This window comes from Patagioenas fasciata, chromosome 20 (assembly GCF_037038585.1).
Source record: "Patagioenas fasciata isolate bPatFas1 chromosome 20, bPatFas1.hap1, whole genome shotgun sequence".
NCBI classification, from domain to species: domain Eukaryota; kingdom Metazoa; phylum Chordata; class Aves; order Columbiformes; family Columbidae; genus Patagioenas; species Patagioenas fasciata.
This window is the reverse complement of record NC_092539.1, coordinates 10,605,851-10,626,511: the sequence shown is the minus strand read 5'-3', so window position 1 is coordinate 10,626,511 and position 20,661 is coordinate 10,605,851. Positions and strand designations below refer to the sequence as shown.

General features: G+C 42.9%; 1 protein-coding gene across 6 annotated transcripts in view; it reads left to right on the top strand.

Moving 5' to 3' along the window:
• Positions 1-20,661, top strand: part of STRBP (spermatid perinuclear RNA binding protein) — a 59,138-nt gene that overhangs the window by 17,651 nt on the left and 20,826 nt on the right. For 5 of the 6 annotated variants that reach the window (XM_065854029.2, XM_071817385.1, XM_065854026.2 and 2 more), the window contains 12 exons: positions 4,050-4,225; positions 5,552-5,769; positions 6,215-6,380; positions 8,952-9,096; positions 14,428-14,522; positions 14,934-15,029; positions 15,748-15,859; positions 16,431-16,528; positions 16,616-16,727; positions 17,426-17,518; positions 18,326-18,525; positions 20,240-20,398. In XM_065854029.2, coding sequence (XP_065710101.1) covers positions 4,223-4,225; positions 5,552-5,769; positions 6,215-6,380; positions 8,952-9,096; positions 14,428-14,522; positions 14,934-15,029; positions 15,748-15,859; positions 16,431-16,528; positions 16,616-16,727; positions 17,426-17,518; positions 18,326-18,525; positions 20,240-20,398 — 1,497 coding nt within the window. In that variant the 5' untranslated portion in view covers positions 4,050-4,222. The remainder of the gene's footprint in view (positions 1-4,049; positions 4,226-5,551; positions 5,770-6,214; positions 6,381-8,951; positions 9,097-14,427; positions 14,523-14,933; positions 15,030-15,747; positions 15,860-16,430; positions 16,529-16,615; positions 16,728-17,425; positions 17,519-18,325; positions 18,526-20,239; positions 20,399-20,661) is intronic. The other variant, XM_065854028.2, reaches the window with a different exon arrangement.

Below are 20,661 nucleotides of genomic sequence, written 5' to 3'. Positions count from 1 at the left end.
AGATACACAGTTTCCAACTGCGGGAGATGCTGCCAGAAAGACTCTTGGCAGAAGGCCAGCAATAAAATTATACTGCAGAAAAACGCAGCATATTTTCAGCAGCACTTTGCACAAAGTGACGAAAAATTACCTGTCTCCTGAATGCAAAGCAGAAGTCAAAATAAACTTCCAGTTTAAGGTCACATGTCTCTTATTCTGACTTTTAAACAGTGAAAAAAAAAAAAAAATGAATTGCACTTTCCCATTCTGTATAAATTCCATTTCTTTTCTCTTACTGTGTCCAGTCCACCTTGGGCTGTGTTAGATACTCCCTGGTTTGTCATTAGCAACCTCAGCTGTCCTTGCTGCTCTGCTAACACAGGCTGGGAAGGACCTTAGGGTGGAGTTCTCGTGGGCACATACTGGTGTGAGGGTAGATTAGGAGGGTGGAGGGTGTTTTTAGTGCTTTCAGCTGAATATCGTTGGCATGTGCCTTCTTGATGTAGCATTTAAACCCCATTTTCCTGGTATTCTGCTCCACCTGACCAGGAGCCTAAAGAGCAGCTCACTCAAGTGAGGGTCTGGAAGGAGAGTCTGGTGACCCTGGTTTCTCCGTCGCAGCGGTACCGCTCCGGGCCAGGTACCACCCTGTGCCGCGGGTACCAGGATGCCAAATGTACCCGTGTCTCCCTTCTCGAAGACGAGAGCTCCTGATTCTGATGTTACATTTCAGTCCCCGTGGAGTGCAAGTACTTGTTTCTCCTGCTTTTCCCTTTTCTGTTTGCAAGCACTCAAAGGTAGCTGAGCGCATTCATTACTTGTGGCTGTTTAAATGTCTGTCTCCTGGGAATGCAACTGCAGATGCAGGGATGGATCCTACTACAAAGGCCTCCTCTGAAATTCTTTCCCTTGTTTGCCTGGTGCCAAAGCATAAACTTCCTCTATGAAGGATGGGATGTTTAATGGAAACATTGTTAGACTGTCATGGTGTTTTAATAACATTTCTAATGTGTCAAATCCCCAGTGACTTTAAACCACATTGCAGACTCTATTCAGCTCCTCTGTGGCCTGGTTTGGAGACAGTATTTAGTCTTGTTTTACACTTCAGGGCCACATGATGGAGAGATAAAGTGACTTTGTCAAGGTCGCCAAGGTCTTGGTAGTGCTAGTAGCTTTTCCTAGAAATTCTCTTGCAAGTGTGGGTGGCAGCTCCTGGGTAACACAACCATTTCCATATTGTGCTTTTCAGTCTGGGCATCAGCTGTTCCTTCCCTGAGGATGCAGGGACAAATATCCTGCTGGAGCCTGGTAGTAAAACGAGGCTGTTGGATTTATGGGATTGCTGCTCACTTTACATAATGCTTTCTGATGTGTTGGGTGCTGAGCTGTGTTCTGCTGCCTTAGTCCATATGGTTGGAGCAGATTTGATTTTAGTTTTCCTTAATTTAATTCTGCATGCTGTCAAATGTACTTTGTTCTGTATATTGTGTCTGCAATTTTATAGTAAACTCCCTCCTGTTTAGTTCTTTTATTGAAAGATTTCTCTCAAAGTCTGAACTATATTAGGTTTTCACTCTTGTGCGCATTTCCGTGAAATATTCTTAGGGTGTTAATGACTTGAAAGGCGTCATTTAACTCAACTCTCAGGATTTTTTTCCCGGTGTTCTGAGTTTTATAATAAAGATCCCTTTGTAATTCAGCTGTATATGCCTTCACCTCAGCCATTCACTGCTGAGAGAAAAGGGCAGGTAGAATTGAGCCTGTAAATACCTTCATCCAACAACTTCTGCTTGTCACTGAAACTTGTACCTGCCTGGAAAACAAGATGGTTACTACCTGCTTAAGGCAGAGTGTTGAGAGGGTGTTGGTGTTTTTGCTTCATTGGTCCAGTACAAGATTAACCCCCATCATAGCTGTGAAACATTTCTTTTCAGTCCATTTCAGATATTGAAAGAACACCAAAAAGCACTTGGCACATCTGGAACTGCAGCGTGGGGTGTGTGGTGAGGCGGCTCAGACCCGTCCTCCCCACAGCAGCCTGCCCAGCAGTTTGGGGGTGCCCCAGGCCCTGCTCGGCTCTCGGGTCCCTCTGCTTTCAGAGCTGCGCAGCTGACAAGCAGCAGCCCGCGGTTACCTGGAGCGCTGCCGGGGCTGAGACATCAGACCAGGCACGTGCTGGAGTCAGCAGCACATTCGGTGCCCTTCTCTGCCTGGAACTGCCGAGTTACAGTTACCAGAGGAGACGGCAGACTGAAAATGTGAAATGTAGTCACGGGGAAGAAGATAGCTGGGATTTAGTGTGAAGAGAACCAATTTGAACATCTCATGAAAGTCTCTAGCTTGCCATGTGCTGACTTAAAAAGCATATTATTATTATAGAAAAGCAAAACAGAGACCTTGTGAAGAGTCTGGTTGCTTCTGGCAATGGTCAAAGGCTACTTAGTGTGGCAGAGCCTCTGATGAGCTCACAGAAAGCAGCTCAAGCAGCAATCTTTGCTTATTTCTCCTCCCAGCTGTCCCTGCTTGGCTTTCAGGATCTCTTAAGAGAAGAAAGAATCTGGCTGTGTGAAAGAACATCCCCTTCCTTGGTTGCTTCTGGAAAGCAATTTGGTAGTGTCAGTCTACCTTGGTAGGGTATATAGCCTTGTGATAAGAAGTGAGGTCCTTCAGGGCTTTCATTAGCTTGCTTTTCCCAAGTATTTTTAGTATGGCTGCGTTTAACACTCTTGGGGTTTCTTCCCTGGCAGTCCTGAGCTGCTGGAGCACACAGGCCCTGCACAGTATCCTTGCCTGGCTGCTTTTTGTTTTAGCCATTTCTGCAGCCTAAATTCAATGGTGTGAGGGTACAAACTATTAGGCACTTGCTGCCAAAGCGATTGGTCCTGTAAACACTCTTAATTTCTTCTTTACTAGGAGAATAGTGAAGCAGGATTTGTTGTTGCCTTTCCCCTGGCATGTTCAAATCTCAATGGGATGCAGCATTTTAATTATTCCCTGTCACACCCCCGAGGTTTAAGCATCTACAAGGCTTTCAAGTCATCTTGTCTATCCCTCTGCTGTTGCCAAACATGCTTTTAATCTCTAACAATGTCAGGATTCTCTGACAGACAATGTGCAACATACTGCTAGAGAAGGAGGATTGACATACAGGAAAAAAGGAAAACATTTGAGTGTGTGTGTGTCAGTCTGCAGAAATTTACTGACGGGGTTTCCAGTTGCTTCAAAACGTTCCTGAAAAGCTGATGCAACAATATATGCAGTGAAAGGAAAACAGGAACTTTCTGCAAGGACTGGAGTGTCATGCTCTGCACTGAGCTTTTCCTTTCCTCTCTCACGGTACCTGCCCTGTTATTCTGCTCCTCTCCTGTTTTACCAGTGCTATTTGCAGTTCCTTGTGCTGCGAGCGCTGCGGCTTGTTTCCTAAGTTAGTACAAGATCCTGCTCCCGCAGGATCTGCGGAAGGCTGTGTGCTGGAAAAGCAGTGCGAGGGCAGGAGAACGGTGGGGATGATTTCAGCTGAACATTCTCACAAGCCTTTTGTCTTCGGTTTCTTGCAATGCACTTGTCTCTTTATAAGTAACAACTTACAGTTACTGCCACCTGAAGTCCTGGGTTTTGTGCAGCATCTGACACATTCGGGATTGAGGGCTGCGCTGGGGATTTCAACGGATAATTACTTTTTGATAATTAAATATAGTGTGTTTGATTCATAAAGCACATGTGACATAAAAATAGAGACTTCTTGACCTGGTTTCTTATAGAGCACGTTTGAGATGTTGGATTTCCCACTTTCGTCATATCAGAACCTTAGATTCCTGGTGGCTGCCAAACCACCCTGAGATAAGCTCTCACTGGCATGGGAAAGTCATTACATATGTGTAGGCATGTTGCGAAAGTTGCTTTCCACAGTGACATCTGCGTGTTGTTCAGGAATAAATGGTTCAGTGGCTGCCTCCCCATCCTGAAGCCTGCTTGCTTTAACTGGTGGTTTGACTTACTGTGCTGCATTGAACACTTACTGGCATTAACATGCCCTTTCTTCAGGTTTCAAGTTGTTTTTCTTTTTGCAGGTGAATTACAGAAAGTGACGCCCGGAGCATCTTGGCTGTATGAACTCTGGAGCTGTCAAGGGACTGAGAGGCTTATGAAGAGGTTCTGTCAGACAAAACAGGGCTTAGCAAAGACACCGAGGAGGAGGGAAAAGGAGAAAGGGAGGGAGAGAGAGCTGAAACACTGACAAACCATGGTAGGTACTGGTCATCTTTCCTAGGCTTGCATTAAAAACATTCTCTGCTGCCAGTGTGACAAATCCAGAGGAAGGGGGTTTTCTGACCTTGCAGTAAATTACAGATGGTGCTGCATGCTTTGAGCAGAACGAATGAGGTTTGATATATTGTCAGCCTCTTAAAACTGGAGAGTTGCCTTGTGAGCCTGCATTACATGAATTATTAAATATGAACGAAGGGGATGCTCATAAGGTTTTCTAATAAAACTGGCATTAGCAAGCTGCAGCAAACACGGGTGACCTTGAACTTGCAGATTGCACAACCAAATGCTGATATTCCCCTTCCACCTCTTCCTCACAAAAGCAAATGATGATTCGGATTTGTGTGCATGTGTGTGAAAAGCTGATTGATTGTGGTTCTATGCGTGTAGTCACATATACCTGGTGTATGGTGTTTAAATGAGGAGTCACTTCTAATCTGGCTGGTATTGGCTGCAAATTGGGAATGCCCACGAGGTTGCATTTTGAAATCTGTGCAAGTGTGAAATGTTGCGATGGTAAAATTCCAAATATGTGTTCACGAAAAGGCAATAAACCTACCCAGTTCCTGAAAAATATCTGGAGAACAGCTGAAGTATATTTGTGTAATTTTAAGTCCTATAAGGTTATTTCTGAGATAATAGAAATGAGAATAAATGCCATAAATTTTAAATAGAGTGTTGTAACATTTGTGTAGCTGAGTGCTGCTGACAGGCCGTGTCTTTACATTTATATTAAAAGAAAAAATATCTAAGACGAGACTTTTAGCTGTTACAGAGCACAAAGGGAGGAAGAGCACTTGACAAAGCAGAGTTATCAATATATTGTATTTTAAATAGTGTCCTGTTTTGCTATTATTTTTGGCCTAAACAGTGATAAAGAATCGATCTTGTCAGTCCCTCTTCATTAGAAAAGAAAACAAATGTCTACTAATTTAGGAGTTACTAATTTGTTCCTGTTAGGCTGTTTTTCCTAACTGATATTTCATGAGATAAGAGATGGTGGGATCAATCAACAAATTCAGCTTGTTGGTTTTCATGGCTGAGCTGCAGCCTCTTTTGGTGTCCATGTGGTGGAAAAGCCACAAGAGGGACCTCCAGAAAGCCTTTTGCAACCTGCGAAAGTACAGGGGACAAAACCAGACCCTGCCTGACGAGTTTCTTTGACTACCTGAGTTGTCCATCTGGGTTGGAGCACCAAAGTTAGGAGAGAAATGGTGTCAGGGGGATTCCCATTCAGGCAGTGGCTTTGCTTTGATAATCCAGTAACGTTGTTCTTTTTTCCCCCCTGTTTCCCACTTTACAACAGAGATCTATCCGATCTTTTGCTAATGATGACCGCCATGTTATGGTGAAACACTCAACCATTTATCCATCTCCAGAGGAACTTGAAGCTGTCCAGAACATGGTATCAACAGTAGAATGTGCCCTTAAACATGTCTCTGACTGGATGGATGAAAAGAACAAGTCTACAAAATGTGAGGGTGATGTGGAGGCGAAGGAGGATGCTGCAGAAAGCAATGCCAAGTGAGTGAGTTGAGCCTCATCGTCTGTTACCGTTCTGCTCGGAGTGGATTCCTTTCCTTCTCCATAAGTCATAGTGTCCCTTGATTCTGTTGTGTACTGATGTTCCTGGGAGGAAGTGGATATATTTGAGATGGGAGCACGTAGGGTGAGTGCAGGGAAGAGATCTGCAGATAGTGAATTTGTGCTTTTTTGAGCTTTGTGAAGCTTTGTAACTTGACCTGGGCAACTTCTGTGCTCAGGTGAATTGCAAAGCAGTGCTTTAGTTGATTTTTTTCACAGGAGCTACCTGCATGAAGGGAGCGTATGCTTTTCATTTTCTGATCGCTGATACATCACTTTAGGACAGTCATCAGTCCCGTCTATCTCCTCACTGTGATAGGATAAGACAAATATACTGAATGTATGAAAATACCGTTGTAATTACTCCAAATTACTTCATTTCCAGGGATCAAGGTGGTCGGACGTTGTGTGGTGTTATGAGAATTGGCTTGGTTGCAAAGGGCTTGCTGATAAAAGATGATATGGATCTGGAGCTGGTTCTCATGTGCAAAGAGAAACCCACAAAGACTTTGTTATGCACAGTTAAAGACAATCTCCCAGCTCAAATTCAGGTGAGTTAATTTAGGGTGGTCCTCTAACAGTGGCTGAGCGCACTGCAAAGTGTACTTGGGTAAAGGCTGGAATCTGTTCCAGGAAAAAAGACAAGTGGTATAGATTAAAGTGTATGTGACATGTTTAGTGTGGCGACATGAAGTAACTTCAAAAAATTTAACATCTAATTCCTGTTGTTGCCTAACCCCTATCTGTGATGTCAGTTCTCCTGTGACAGCAGCTCACCTTTCTGTTTGGTAACTAACCCAGCTGATTTTTGCTCTCTGGTCCAACCACTAACGTGAGCTCAACTGCACTCCTAAAATCTCCCCTGCTCGAGCATGTGAGTCGGTCTGTGGTGTTGTCCCCTGTCCCCTTGCCTCACCCTGAAGTTCTACATTGCAGCTGCTTTGCTTTGCTTGGGCTGTTCTGGGGTAAAGATAAATGCCTCTGTACTTCTGAAGTGAGAACAAGTCACTTTAGGTGGTTGCTCATTTTAGCTCACGTTGATCATGAGCTCATAATTATTTTTATTTATGGTGATTTAATTCTGATGTTGGCATCCAGTAGGCAGCACTTACAGCTAATATTGGTCTCCTTAGAGCAGCAAGGGATAATACCTTTCTGGCAGAGTTCTGAATCTGAATAATCAGTCCAGCTTCCAGACTGACACGCACTGTTGCTGAGAAACAGCGCCCTCAAGTATTCCACTGCAAGTGCCTCTCTCCAGACTGCGGCCAAACCTGATCTGCTTTTCTCCTGATCCGCTTTTCTGCCTTGTGTTTGTTTCCACGTGTTTTACCATTCTTGACAGCTGTTTGTTCTCACTGTTCATTTGTTCACTTAAAGGGCTAGTTTTAGTGAGATAATGTTGTGCCTGCACATGTGGCCCTACCTATAGCTGAAAATGCTAAGGAACTATTGGGTAGTAAAGAGTAAATTTCACTTGTTGGAAATGATAGGGGTGCATTGAGTAAAGTTTACTGTGAGATAAGAAGGGTTGAAAGTGATAAGAAAAGTTAGCATATACTTCAAAAAAAGAGTGACAGAACAGACATAATTACAAGATGTGGAGCCTGCAATAAATCCAAGGGACAAGTAGGTAAGATCCTCTGGGGAAGCACTGCGAGGGAAGGGATTGCAGAAGAGGTGAGGTAGGAGGACTCTGTCTCAGGAAACAAGCTGCAGTGATGATGGGCAGGAAGGATGGGAAGGGGTTCTGCAGACACAGCCGAACCGAAGGGAGGAGGAAGGTGTGGGTGCATTGGTGCACAAAAAGAGTAAATGAGGTACAGAGGTGCTAACGGCTTCTGCTTTGCTTCTTTGAAGGCTCGTGCCAAGCAGAACACTTAAACATTTTCATCCCAACAATAAAGGAGCTGGAAGAGTGCAGATCACAACAAGTTGTTAAAATATATGTTAGATATGTTCTAACCATATGGTCTTGCTGAAGCAAACTCACAAATACAAGGAACAGCTTTAGGACTTGGAACCATCTGTGGTTATCTTTGCAATTTTGGAGGTCGAGAGAGGTCTCGAACTACTGAAAGACCTGCAGATACAGATCAGATCACTTGAGATAACTCTGTTACAATGCACATTAAAGGAACAAATGATAAGACAGTTTGTAGTATTATCTATCAAAGAAATATAAGCAAGAAAATATTATGGAAAACAATTTAAGAAACACTGGATTTATTGGTGTGCTGTCTAGAGAGAAAGTGGGTGACAGTGGGGTCTTGCATCCAGTTTCAAGTGCTGTGTAGAAAGGGAGTGAGAGCGATGGATGGACGAACTGGAGAAAAACAGACAATTGAGAATGAGCACCTAGAAAACCATGTAATTAAAATCATCTAGTTTGGAAAAAGGCAAGACCGCATGGAAGTGTGTGCTTTAAGACGCTAATGGTTATTTTTAAAGGAACAGTGGTGCAGTATCTCACACGGCTGCCAAAGGTAGGATGAGAATTTGAACTGCAGCAAGGGGCAAGCTCATTGCAAAATAGGTCATATAGATGATATATGTGGCTAAGAATCAGAACAGACTGTTTGGAGAGGTGGTGACATCTCTGTTGCTAGGGCATCTGAAGAATAACTTGGGGTTGGTAAGAGATGGCCAAGGGATATTGGGTCATAATTCATGGCGGGTACACGGGCCACGTGAGCCGGTGCAGCTCCTGCGCTGGCATCCGTCCTCCCTTTGCACTGCTGGTTCCGGCTGTGCCGGTCATTGTGCGTACGACAGCTGTCACGTTTAGATGCAGCATTATTGGAGAGGTGCGTACTTAAAGAAACCTGCTGGTGGTATTTCCCACAGTAGCAGCTATGAAGTAGCAGCTTCTGTCTTTACTAAAAAAAAAAAAAGTGATAATATAGTGGGATTACTTAGTATTCTCATTAAATTTGCTGCAGACCTTTCTTCTTAAGCATGTTACTGGGGTTTTTCTGTTTGTTTTTAATGAGGGAGGTAAGGCCTTAATTGTTGTTGCAATGTCTTGTAGGCTTCTCATTAGTTAAAAGGCATATGCACATAGATTCTGCAGTTTTTCAGTTGATTGGAAGGTTCTTGAAATCTTTATTGGTGACTTTCAGAAACTTACAGAAGAGAAGTATCTCGTGGAGGAGCATGTAAATGAGGCAGCTATTATTATTCGTAACACAAAGGAGCCCAAGCTAACTTTGAAGGTGATCCTTACATCCCCTCTCATTCGAGATGAAGCAGAGAAGAAGGAAGGAGGTACACAGAGCGTTTTAACTTGTTTTTAAGACTGTTCTATCTAAATGCCCTGACTGTGCAGCACAGGGTTAATTGGGAAGTAGGTTTTTAATGGTGTATCCTGTACTGACTAGACTGGCTATTGCCAAATTTTGTGCCTTAAAAAGACGACAGTCACTTGGTTTTCCTGTAAATACGCAGTTTTCATTTGCAAGCAGTATTGCTATAGTGTTAACTTTACATACAATTAGATCTTAGTTCTCCTTTCTTTCGGCCTTGCTAATTAATTCTTGAGCACCCCAGCGCTGCACAGTCTTGTTATCAAATTAAGTCAGTCAAGTGGGATTGGTTTGTAGTATCTTGAAAAACCCATAAAATTGTTTCTCATAAAAAAAGACACAAAACTCTCCTGCAAAGCTCGCAAGTATGTTGTCCTGGCCCTCAGTTTTGATTAAGTGATGATACATATGTGTGTTTCTAGCTTTAAGAATTTCCTAACTGGGATACAACTGAAGTTACAGTGCCTACAATACAGCACTTCTGCTTCTGAATTGAACATTGTACCTCATGTCCTTACAGCAAAATAGATGTAGAAAACTGTAACTTAGTTTCTTTCTGTTCCTTCTCTCTAACTGCGCCATGTCCACATAGTTACATGCCCCTTGTTAAAGGAGTGTTGACTGGTAGTACCAATGAGGTTGGAAATGAACCAAGAGAAATAGAGAAGAGCAAATGTAGCCATACTTTATTTTAAAAATCTTGACAGTAATTTCTGCTTCCGCTTCCCAAACCTGTCCCTAGAGACTTTGCCACTGGATGGTGTCAGACCTTTGACCAACTGGCCACTCTCTGTCATGACAACGAGGCAGCCGGGCCCGAGTGGGCGAGGGAACTCCCTGCCGCTCTCCTCCCATTTCTAGACTCGCCACAAGCCCTTTGCTTCCTCCCTTCCCCGAAATCCCGACCCATGGGAAATGTTGGTCAGCTCCTCGCTGGTTTGTTGGGGGCGATGGCAGGATGGATCCCTTCTCAAATGACCTGGAACCCTTTGGCAGCACTTAGATGCAGAGAAATCTTACAACACAGATGAATGGCAAAGATTCCCTCATTGCAATGTCTGTTTATTCTCAAATTAGTAACCATGCTCTTTTGCAAGACCACTAAAAATAAATTGTGTATTACTTTAGTTGTTCTTCAGCTCCCCATAAGATGCTGAGATCAGCCCTGTAGTTGTTGCAGCTGATACAGTTTTGTGACAAAGAGCACAAAGTGCAGAACAAATGTGAAGGATTTGTAAGAGTCTCCCAAGGGGATACAGTTCTGCACAAAGGCTCCTGTCCAAGTATTTTCTTGCAAAAAGTGATCCCATTGTGGCAGTAAACTGTAGAGACTCCTGAATTAATCTTAAACTGAATGTAGATTGGAATTTTTATGCTTTCCTATATTTAAATTGTAGGTGTTCTATTTAGTTTTCAGTATCTTAAAATATTTTTCAAAGTTCTTTACTAATTTTTTTCAAACTTAAAATGGTTTTACTACCCCTCTTAGAGTGGTGTTGCACTGTCATTTTGGTACAGCCAATGAGGATAGTTAATAGGGTAATGGATCTTGGTTTAAAGCCCAGGTTCTTTGACATTGATTCATCAACAAGTGAACAGAGACACTTATCATACTCCGTTTCAAAGGTGTGTGAAACACTATGCAGATGTCACTAAGTCAACTCAAAGGGGAGGGGATACTTCTTTCACATAATATTTCCAACTATATTTAGGTCACTTGCACTCAGATTCAGACCAAAAAAGTTTCCTATCTAATACAAAGGAAAGATACTTGGAGAAACTGTCCAGTGAAAATACCTTGATCTCCAAGAAAGTCCTGCTATATTTTTTCAGTACCCCTGACTAATGCAAACAAATGTAAATACACTGTCTGTGCAGTTTTAACAACTGTTTTGCATTGTTCCATACATGCTTTTGAATGAAGGAGCTTAAACTGCTCATCGACTTGCCTTCTATCTCCCATGTAAGATGGGCCGTTGGGTTCCAGGCGCCGCTCGGGGAGCGGAGCCCGCGGGCAGCTGACCAAGGTTTCGCGCTGGGTGGGATGGGCACTAATCTCTCCTCTAACCAAGGCGGCGAGGCCAGGGGCCTCGGGGTCCCCGTTGTTCTGTAGGAATGCTGTGTGTGCCTTCATGCCCTGATGTCAGAATGCATCGAAAAACATTCCTGGATTTCTCTTCAGTCCCCACCTCTTTGGAAAAGTGTTCATGTTTAAGATGTGGTGTTTGTCCTATTTGTTTTTGCTGCTTGTTAGCAAAAATAAATAGTGGACCAGTGTGTGTGTGCATTTTGGTGTTTCTCACAAATGGCTATCCATAAAGCTCTGCTTTCTCATGTCGAGAAGTCAAGCATCTAAAATTGCTGCATTTTGCAACTGTTTAAAATTTAAACTTCTTAAGAAACTGAAATTTTAGTCATAGCATCAAATATAAATTGGGCTTTCCAGACCAGAACCTCGTAGCTTGCAAATCAGCTGTTGTTACTGAGTGTACAGTAACAACAAGCTTGTTTAGTAATAATCAAGTTCATTTAGCAGAGGGGGCTGAGAGGAGCCTTGCTCTCGAGCAGCTCCTGCACCGCTGCGGGTGCTGCTGCTGCGCCCGCGTGGCCGGACACGCGCCCGGGGGCCACCAGCCAGAGGTTGGCTTTGCCTTTGCGGAGCAGGCAACGCTCCTCGTGGGCTCCAGTGCGAGGAGCTGCAGCCACCGTGCCAAGAGAATAAACGCAGCACGTGGGGAGAGAATTGCCGAAGGATTGGTTCTGTGTTGCACACAGTGAGCTAATGTCAGGGCTTTATTAGTAACTCTATTAAACTCCTTGTTCAAAGCACAAGGGAAAAAAGGAAAGCTTTGCAATCACATTTAAAACTTTTGATTTGGTCTCACTTTCCTGACTGGCAGAGCATGAAGAAACATGCCATTTTCCCGGGGTGTCGGAAGGGAGCCTGCTGCAAGCCGCTCGCCCTCTCCACTGCCTGTTCTCTTCATCTTTCTGTTTAATAGAATCTTGCACCCAAAAGCTGGCTGACTGCAACATCTGTGAAAGGTGCTCAGGCCACTAGCACTGAATTTGCAACTGGCAAAATTCTCCAAGATGTTTGTAATTTACATCTTTGGAAATAGCCTTAATCCGGTAGGAAAAAGTAAGATTCTAACTTGTTGAAAACAAATATTATGAAAATAGAAAAACCTGAATAACAGATGATGCATATTCTGTTTTGTAGTTGAAAGGAAAAATTGACTTACTTTGTCAATGGCTGCACCACACTTCAGCAAGGCCTTGTCCAATGTGAACTGAAAGTCCCTCGGCATTTTGAGTCCCAGTTCACTGCAATAAACTGAAGATTTTGCAATCAGTCACCTTTGCCATTTCTAATGTTTTAAAATAAGATTCTGATCATTCATTGACTAGTTGTTTTATACAATACACGAGCTTTAAGCAGATGTTTATATTGTCCACAATAAAGTCGTCTTACAGAACTACACAGATGTACATTTAGTAATTGTGTGCTGTAAAACATTACTCCTGAAAATAATGAAACTGCAAAGGAAATTTAGAAGCAAGTTTTGTGTTCCAGAGCGACCTTTTCTGCTCATAGAAATCCAACTTTCCAGCTTGTATTTGGAAAACAGGCAAGAGGAGTGATTAATCCCAATATTGTAATATTGTCGATGAGGGCAATAAGAAACAATGCAAATATCTGCTGTGAAGTTCACTGGGGTTAGAAAAGAAGCTTATAGCACTGAAGTCACCCGCTGCCAGCCGGTGCCAACTGCAACTGGGAGCTGTCAGACAAGATCCCTGCTTCTCTGCAGGTTTACACTGTAGGTTGGTTTGGGGTTTGTTTTGGCTTTGGGCTCTTTTATCCATCATAACATAATGTGCTTTTACCAGAGTGACCTTCCCGCTGAATGGCACAGGAGGTGAAGTGACTTTATCGTTAAAGATGCAATTGCACCTGCAACCAATGCAATCCAAAGAAACCTATGGGAAGTACTCTGAGGTGTTACTAATAAACTGTACTACAAACCGATGGTACTTTTTTCTCCTAACTTGTCCTCATATTTCAAATGTCTTGCTGGATTTTGCTTATCTAGCATAGTCTTCAATTTGGAATGGATGTTTCATCCAGACCTGCACAGACCTCTCAAGACCTGGAGAATTGATTGTTATGAATAATGAAAAGACTGTACTTCCCCGTTATTTATTTTGAAATGAAGAGTAATTGTGCATTCAAAGGAGAGTATATTCAAGGTTTTAGTTGAGCCATGGATTCGTTTAGTTCTTCCAATTTGTTCTTGGCATGTCAGCCAAAAACTAAAATATTTTTAACCTGATTTCACAGATATGCAAAATCTGTCACTTGTGCGGAGTTTCCAGAGAACCTGGATGCTAATCACTCCTTATGATAAAAAATAAAATCAGGAAAGAAAGGACCGATGCATAATGTCCCTCAGTGCAGACCCGGATGTGACTGCTAAAAGCAGTTTGTTGCATGCTGGATAAAAAAAGAGAAAGGGAGAAATAAAACAGTGTAAACCTCCTCAGAAGATATCGGTGTCTTGTCTCTCAAATCCTTCTTTGAATTTCCTCTGATTTCGGTTGCTGTTGGGAAGAGATTTTTACAGGAGGGGGCAACTCTCTAATGCATTAATAATCTGGACGTTACCAAACCTCTTTATATGGAAGATTAATTGAACTGCAAATTTTTGTACTAGAATTTATTGTATATTTATTTCATGGAATTATATTGGCTATACTGTTCATGCACCAATGCTTCAAATATATTCAGTGTTCTTTGGAATTCTCAGCAATTGCATGGACATAACTTCACTTTCTACCTATTACAGATTTTTTCTTTATACCACTCAAAATATGTCAGTGTCATGAAAAGCAGCTCATCTGTTTGAAATTCCCTGCCACTTTTGTGGAATAAAAGTCACAAAGAAGGGAAAGAAGAGGAAAAAAGAAGCCCAATACAGCCCAACCAAAATAAGTGCTATATAGCTATTTTCTGCCCTGAAATGTGTTCTGCATTTTTAATAAGATCCCAGATTGTCTGTAGCAGTGGCCATCTTTATTGTTACTATTATTTTACAAGGAGTGAATGCCTTTGCTTCTGTTGCACATGTGCACATTTACTACTTTTAATGGCTTGTTTAAATTAAATAACACAGTGCACTTAAATTCTGGGAGTCTTATTATCTCATTGAGATGCTGCCGCTCTTTTTGTATTGTGACAGAAACCCCTTGGTCAAATTGTATCTGTCTCTTTTTATCCCATTTTTACCAGTAGATAATGTTGCGATGAAAGATCCTCCGGACTTATTGGACAGGCAGAAATGCCTGGAGGCCTTGGCGTCTCTGCGGCACGCCAAATGGTTTCAGGTTGGCTCTTTGTTCTTACCTTGTTGTTATTGTAGCCTTACGAGGTTTAATTTGAGACAGTTTTAATTGTAATGCCTCTTTAATTTGTGACTAGTCCCTAATAGAGCAAAGGTCTAGAACTCGGAATGCAGTGCTGTGCTGTACCAGGGCAGACGTGACAGGGAGACAGCCAACTGGTCTAGAGTTGTCATGAGGCTACAAAAGCAAGCTTGACATTTTGCTTCCTTTCTCTTATGTCTCTCTAAATTGAAGTATTTAATGTAACTGCATTTATTTTGCATGAAGCTGATGAAGTATTAAGTAATAATTTTTTTAAAAAAATCTATCCCAGAACTCTGTGCATTTAAAAAGAAAAGCAAAATTGAAAGCCAGGTTTTTGCGGGTGTATTGGAATCATTTTGTTTGTTTTAGGCCAGGGCAAATGGACTAAAATCATGTGTAATTGTCCTTCGTATTCTGCGGGATTTGTGCAACAGAGTCCCCACATGGGCACCCCTGAAAGGATGGGTAAGTACGGCAAGAGTTGAAAGCCACAAGGTCAGGTCTCGGATCTCCTGCGAATTGTAGCGGTGTCTGGATTGGAGCACACAGTGCGTTGTGTGGAACTCCTCTTTAAACCCCACTGCCTTTTGCTCAGCTCTGTTACCTGAGTAGAAAGTGCGTACAGGAAGGAAAGAGAATGCGAGTACTCGTTCAGTCTGTAGGAGGTACAGATGCCATGGAAGGAGGCACAGTGTTGTGGGGCCTTGGACATCCTTGTGGATTTGTATAGAATCCCACATGTTGTTTCCAAGTTTAGCTTTTCCAAACCATCCTGCTGCCATGGCAGTGCTGCTCCTACCAGAGATGCCATTTCACCCTAGCGGCTTTGGGGAGGGCCAGACACTGCAGAACCCGAGAGAACAGCCTGGAGCTGATGGGACACAGTGTTTGCTCTCACGTGGAGCTGAGCACCCTGGGAGAGGAGGAGAACATTTGCCTGAGTTTGCTTTAGAAAGCTTCTCCTTTTAGACCTCCTGGGCAGTTAATGGAGAGCAGCTGGTTTCCTCAAAAGGTAACAAACCCATGTGCCATGAATTGCCCCGGGAAGGATGTCTCTGTCAGAGCCGTAGTGGATTCCAGCTGAAGCAGCTGATGGGAATGTTCTTCCCCTCTACCCCTCTGTATTTAACTGCAGTTACAGTTACCCTTGCGTCCATACTAATTGTAATTTAATGTCTTCTAGCCACTCGAGCTTCTATGTGAAAAATCTATAGGTACTTGTAACAGACCTTTGGGCGCTGGGGAAGCATTGCGACGAGTGATGGAGTGTTTGGCATCTGGAATTCTCCTTCCTGGTAAGGGGCCAAATTAACCTCAGGGACACGAAAGATTGATCAGACATCCTTAACGTTTTGCTATTGCTGACTGATGAGATGAAAAATGGCTGCCTTGACCTCCTAACCTGCACTGGAGCAAAGTGAATGGTTTCTTGTTTAAAATTTTTAAAAAAGGAAGTTGCAGGGTTGTAACTGTTTGAATTAGTACTTCAATGCAGTAGAAGTTAATGGGGGATGTTAGGTTTGTGAATAAATTAACCCCATCTCATTGAGTGGTTGCAAAGAAATAAACCTAACAATGATCTGCTTTCTACAGATTTACCGAAATCTACTTATCTATCTGAAATTTTTTGTTTTATTAAAGCTACTGCTTTTAGTTCACACTGTTGTACCTGTGCAGTGTTAACCCTGGTAAGTTCTGTGGCCACTGCTGCCAGGGAGCAAAACCTCGGGGTTAGCTTGCGTTGTCCGGTATTTGAAGCCTGTACCACCAAAGACCGAGACGGGCTGTTGCAGTATCCGTCAGTCCCCATTTTCACATTGCTGCTCATTTACTCTGAGAATCTGCTTTGCCTTTTTTCCCTCCTAGGAGGCCCTGGTCTGCACGACCCCTGTGAGCGGGAGCCAACAGACGCTTTGTCCTATATGACAGTTCAGCAAAAAGAAGCCATTACGCACAGTGCACAGGTAGAAAACGTGCATTTCCGAGCAGCCGGGTGCTCTACCAGCAACGAGTGCTCTGGTGTAACTTAGGTTTCTACTGTCACCTTCTAGCACGCCCTCAGATTATCAGCCTTTGGCCAGATCTATAAGATCTTGGAAATGGATCCCCTCCCATCAAATAAATCATTTCAGAAATACTCCTGGTCAGTAACTGACAAAGAAGGTAGGTGGTTTTTGCTCCAAAAATCACTAATTGGGCAGTAAACTAGGGGCTAGTTTAGAATGGGTGAAATTCCTAAGCTATATGCTGTGAATGCAAGGTGAAGGCTTTTCTTTGTGTTAAATGTGGGGTTTTGTAAAAATACTTCATTGTTAGGAGAAAATCTGGCAGTTCCATTCTCTTAGAAGCAGCACCAGCGGGGCAGCAGCCAGTGAGAGGACAGCCAATGGTTTCTTTAGGCACAAATCACTGGGGTCTGAAGAGGAAAAGTCATGTTTATAATTCTTATGCTGGGGAAGGAGAGACTTTAAACTGGTCAAAAAGCAAATGATGAGTGTCCATGAGAAGAATTACTCAAGAGTTCTTCCTAGAAAACATATAATGAAAATAAACTTCCATAGGTTTTTTCTGTAAAAACAATACTATAACAGTCCTTGCCGTGGACTAAATGTGAAAAACAACACTGCAGAATTACACTACTTATATCACACATGATGTTGGAAACAGATATTGGGCATGGCATGGTACAGTGAGTAATAAACCAATATTGGCTTCTGTGTAACAATAAGAAAGCTTTGACTGATGGTCGAGTTCTTCTCACTATAAACATGCAAGGAACAGTATGGGAAGGAACAGACTCCTGCTATGGAATTGTGTTTTTCTAATAGCATATCCATATTACAAGGAAATTTATACCCTAGGTACAGGTTCATCTGCTCTTAAGAGACCATTTGAAGACAGTGTTGGGGACGATAAGGATCCAAATAAAAAGATGAAGCGTAATCTGAGGAAAAGTAAGTGCGACACCTCTCCCCTCTGTTCTCAAAGGTCTGTTGTGCAGCAGGAGCTGGTTTAAAAGCTTCTCCGTGTTGGTGTGGAATAGCATGTGAAAAAGTGTTTGGCACAAAAACTGTCATCTCTTACCCCACGTTCAGGACGTCAAACACCTCTCTCATTTTTAAATGGGACTCGTCATCAAGTTACAGTAAAATTTAGTTGCCCAAGCAGCTGAGGTATTTTATTGATAATGTCCCTGTAGGTTTGTTTTTTTTCAAAACACTGCAGTGACTTTGCTGGGTGAAGATTTGCGTTTTTGCATTCTTCCCCCTCTTGAGCTGGTTGTTGGTCTCTCGAGACCTCTCGCAGGAAAAAGAAAATGCTTAATCTACAAAACGTGGACATTGCGTATCTGCACAGCCTGCAAGTCTCTCAGCACTGCTGGCAGCCAGGCGGTTCTGGGGGCTATTTGCATTGTGCTACTTTGGTGCCAGTTCTGGATCTGGTTCCTCTCTACCTATAAAATTTGTTACTCCTTTTATAGCAGCCAGGAAGAATATAGCTAGCTGCAAAAGAATCGTGGTAACAATCTGAAAAAGCAGGTAATTATAGTTGTTACCCAAAGTAGAATGAAATGGCTTATTAAAGACGTACCAGCGTTAGGGCTATACTCAACCTCCAAGAAGCTGAGGGGTTGTTTTGCTCCTTTATACAGACAGAAGGCACTGAAATGCAAGTTATTTGTTCTTCTGTTCATTTTCCCTTTTTTAATCTTTTTTTCCTCTCTCCTTCCCCCACCCCTCATTTCTGCTGTCTAATACTAGTACTAGATAGTAAAGCAATAGATCTCATGAATGCTCTGATGAGGCTCAACCAAATCAGGCCAGGGCTTCAGTATAAGCTGCTGTCGCAGTCTGGTCCGGTCCATGCCCCAGTCTTCACAATGTCAGTAGATGTTGATGGTACGACGTATGAAGCATCAGGACCTTCTAAGAAAACAGCCAAGCTCCATGTGGCAGTGAAGGTAAGACGGCCTGAAGTGACCTGTTAATCCCAGATCTCGGAACAGAGTGTGAATTATGGTTACAACTAGTGATACACAACCTCACAATTTAAAAACCATGGATGAAGCTGAGCTGCTGCCTGTGTGCTCTGAACACAGCTGGGCACGGCTCAAAGAGCATCCCTGATTGTATACCAGCAGAGGAGAGAGTGTGCAAATGTGGAGGAACAATGTCCCAGGGCTCTGCAGGTCAGTTCCTGTGACAATGCATTGAATGTGGTGCTTATGTTCCGGGCTGAGCGGTTCAGTTTTGTTCTGTTCTACTCCTTCCTCCTTTTGGTTTAAAAATGGCATATTGGTGGCTCCCTCGTTCTCCTTTTCCTTCCCTGTGTCCATCTCTGGGTTGTGAGTTCCTGGAAACATGGAATTGTTTCCTGTCTTCAGTGTCTGAAGAGCACCTTTGTGCACTGAGGGAAACAGTGTACGGAACTGATTGGTCTCCAGTCTGTGTTGCAGTAGGAGACTGGCATCATTCCGGTACTAGTTAAGCTACACCTGCTTCTTGTAGGTGCTCTACATGAGCGAGCTCAGGTCTGTAACACAGTGATAGACTGGAATGCCCAACACAAGCATCTGTGTTGTATTGCATGAGGCCAGAACAAGCCTGCTGGGTTTCTGGGAAGAAATGGAAGTTTCCTGCAGAAAACTTAAGTGGAAGAGAACCTCTTTTAATAGAACTGCACTTCTGATAGGAACAAGCCCATCTGTCATTCTGTGCTTCATTTTGTTTTGAACAAGAATTTCCTTTTTAGAAGCTTCATCTGGCAACTTTCTGCTTTCCTTTGATTTCAGTTTTGAAAATCCCATTGTCCCGTGTGCTTTCAAGTTCAAAGTGTACAGAAGTATCTAAGGGAATGTGTTATTCCTCCAGGAAAAGTAGCTCTCTGCATGTGTGTCCTTCCAGACCTTCTGCCTCATTCTTTTATTGTGCCTCCCTCCCTGCAGTCTTTTAAAAAAGTCACAGAAAACTTGTCCTGAAAAGCTGTGACTTCTCTGCCCTTGAACTTCTCTGCATCAGCCAGATCTGTGCTGCTGTGTACCCAGCTCTGTTTTCTCTAATTTTACACATACACAAATTTTGGGCTACACTTCAAAACATCCCTGATTCAAGGCAAGAGCAGATGGATGGGGTGGTAGAGACTGCCTTCCCCTACCTGCCCCCGTTCTTTTCTTTTTCCTAGCAGACCTGGGTCCTGCTTTCCCAGACCTACAAGATGGAATAATGTGCCCATTTCAGTTTCTAGATCTGACCTTTGTAAAGTTTAGAGGCCCTGAAAATGCAGCCAAATGTCCTACAATTGTGTGGGAGCTGAGCCCGGAGTTACTTCTGAGCTTCTCAATCTGGTGTTGAAACATAGTGATTTTTGAAAACTTTGTTCTTGGGGAGTTTCAGGTTCTTTCCAGACTCTTTTGGCTCTGTGTGAACAATGGTGCTCGTGGGTCATTGCTATCTTTGAGACCAAATTTTCTGTTCATGTTAATTTCAGTTTTGGAAGCCTGGAACTATTTTCCCCATTGCTATTATGTTTTTCTCCATTTTAACACAGGCAGAAACGTATTTCTAAGCAATCTGCCTTTATTAAGTGTATAGCGTTGTTCTGTGTTGTGATCAGCTTTGTATTTGTTTCTGTACCGCTGCCTATTTTACAGTTCATTTCATGTGGTTTTGTTGTAGGTTTTACAGGCCATGGGGTATCCAACTGGTTTTGATGCAGATGTGGAGTGTGTGAGTTCTGATGAAAAATCAGATACCGAAGGTAAAAATGAAACAACATCTTCAATCTCAAGCAATAATACTGGAAATTCCACAGCTGACACCTCTGCTACCCTAGAGGTGAGTATTGCATTAAAAAGTACAAGTGATGGAGAGATGTGGGGTTTGTGGTTTTGTTTGGTGGGGGCCCAAGGGGGGCTGAGGTTTGGGGTGGTGTGTTTGGTTGGTTTTGTTTTTTTCTCCCAGAAGAGGATGGCATTTATGGCAAGGGTGGTGGATGAGGAATGAAGAGAGAGTTTCCAGTTTCAGATCTGCCATAGACTTTGTGTCCCTGTGGACAAATAAATGATCCTGATGCCTCCTTTCCTGAGGTTTCAGGTGGA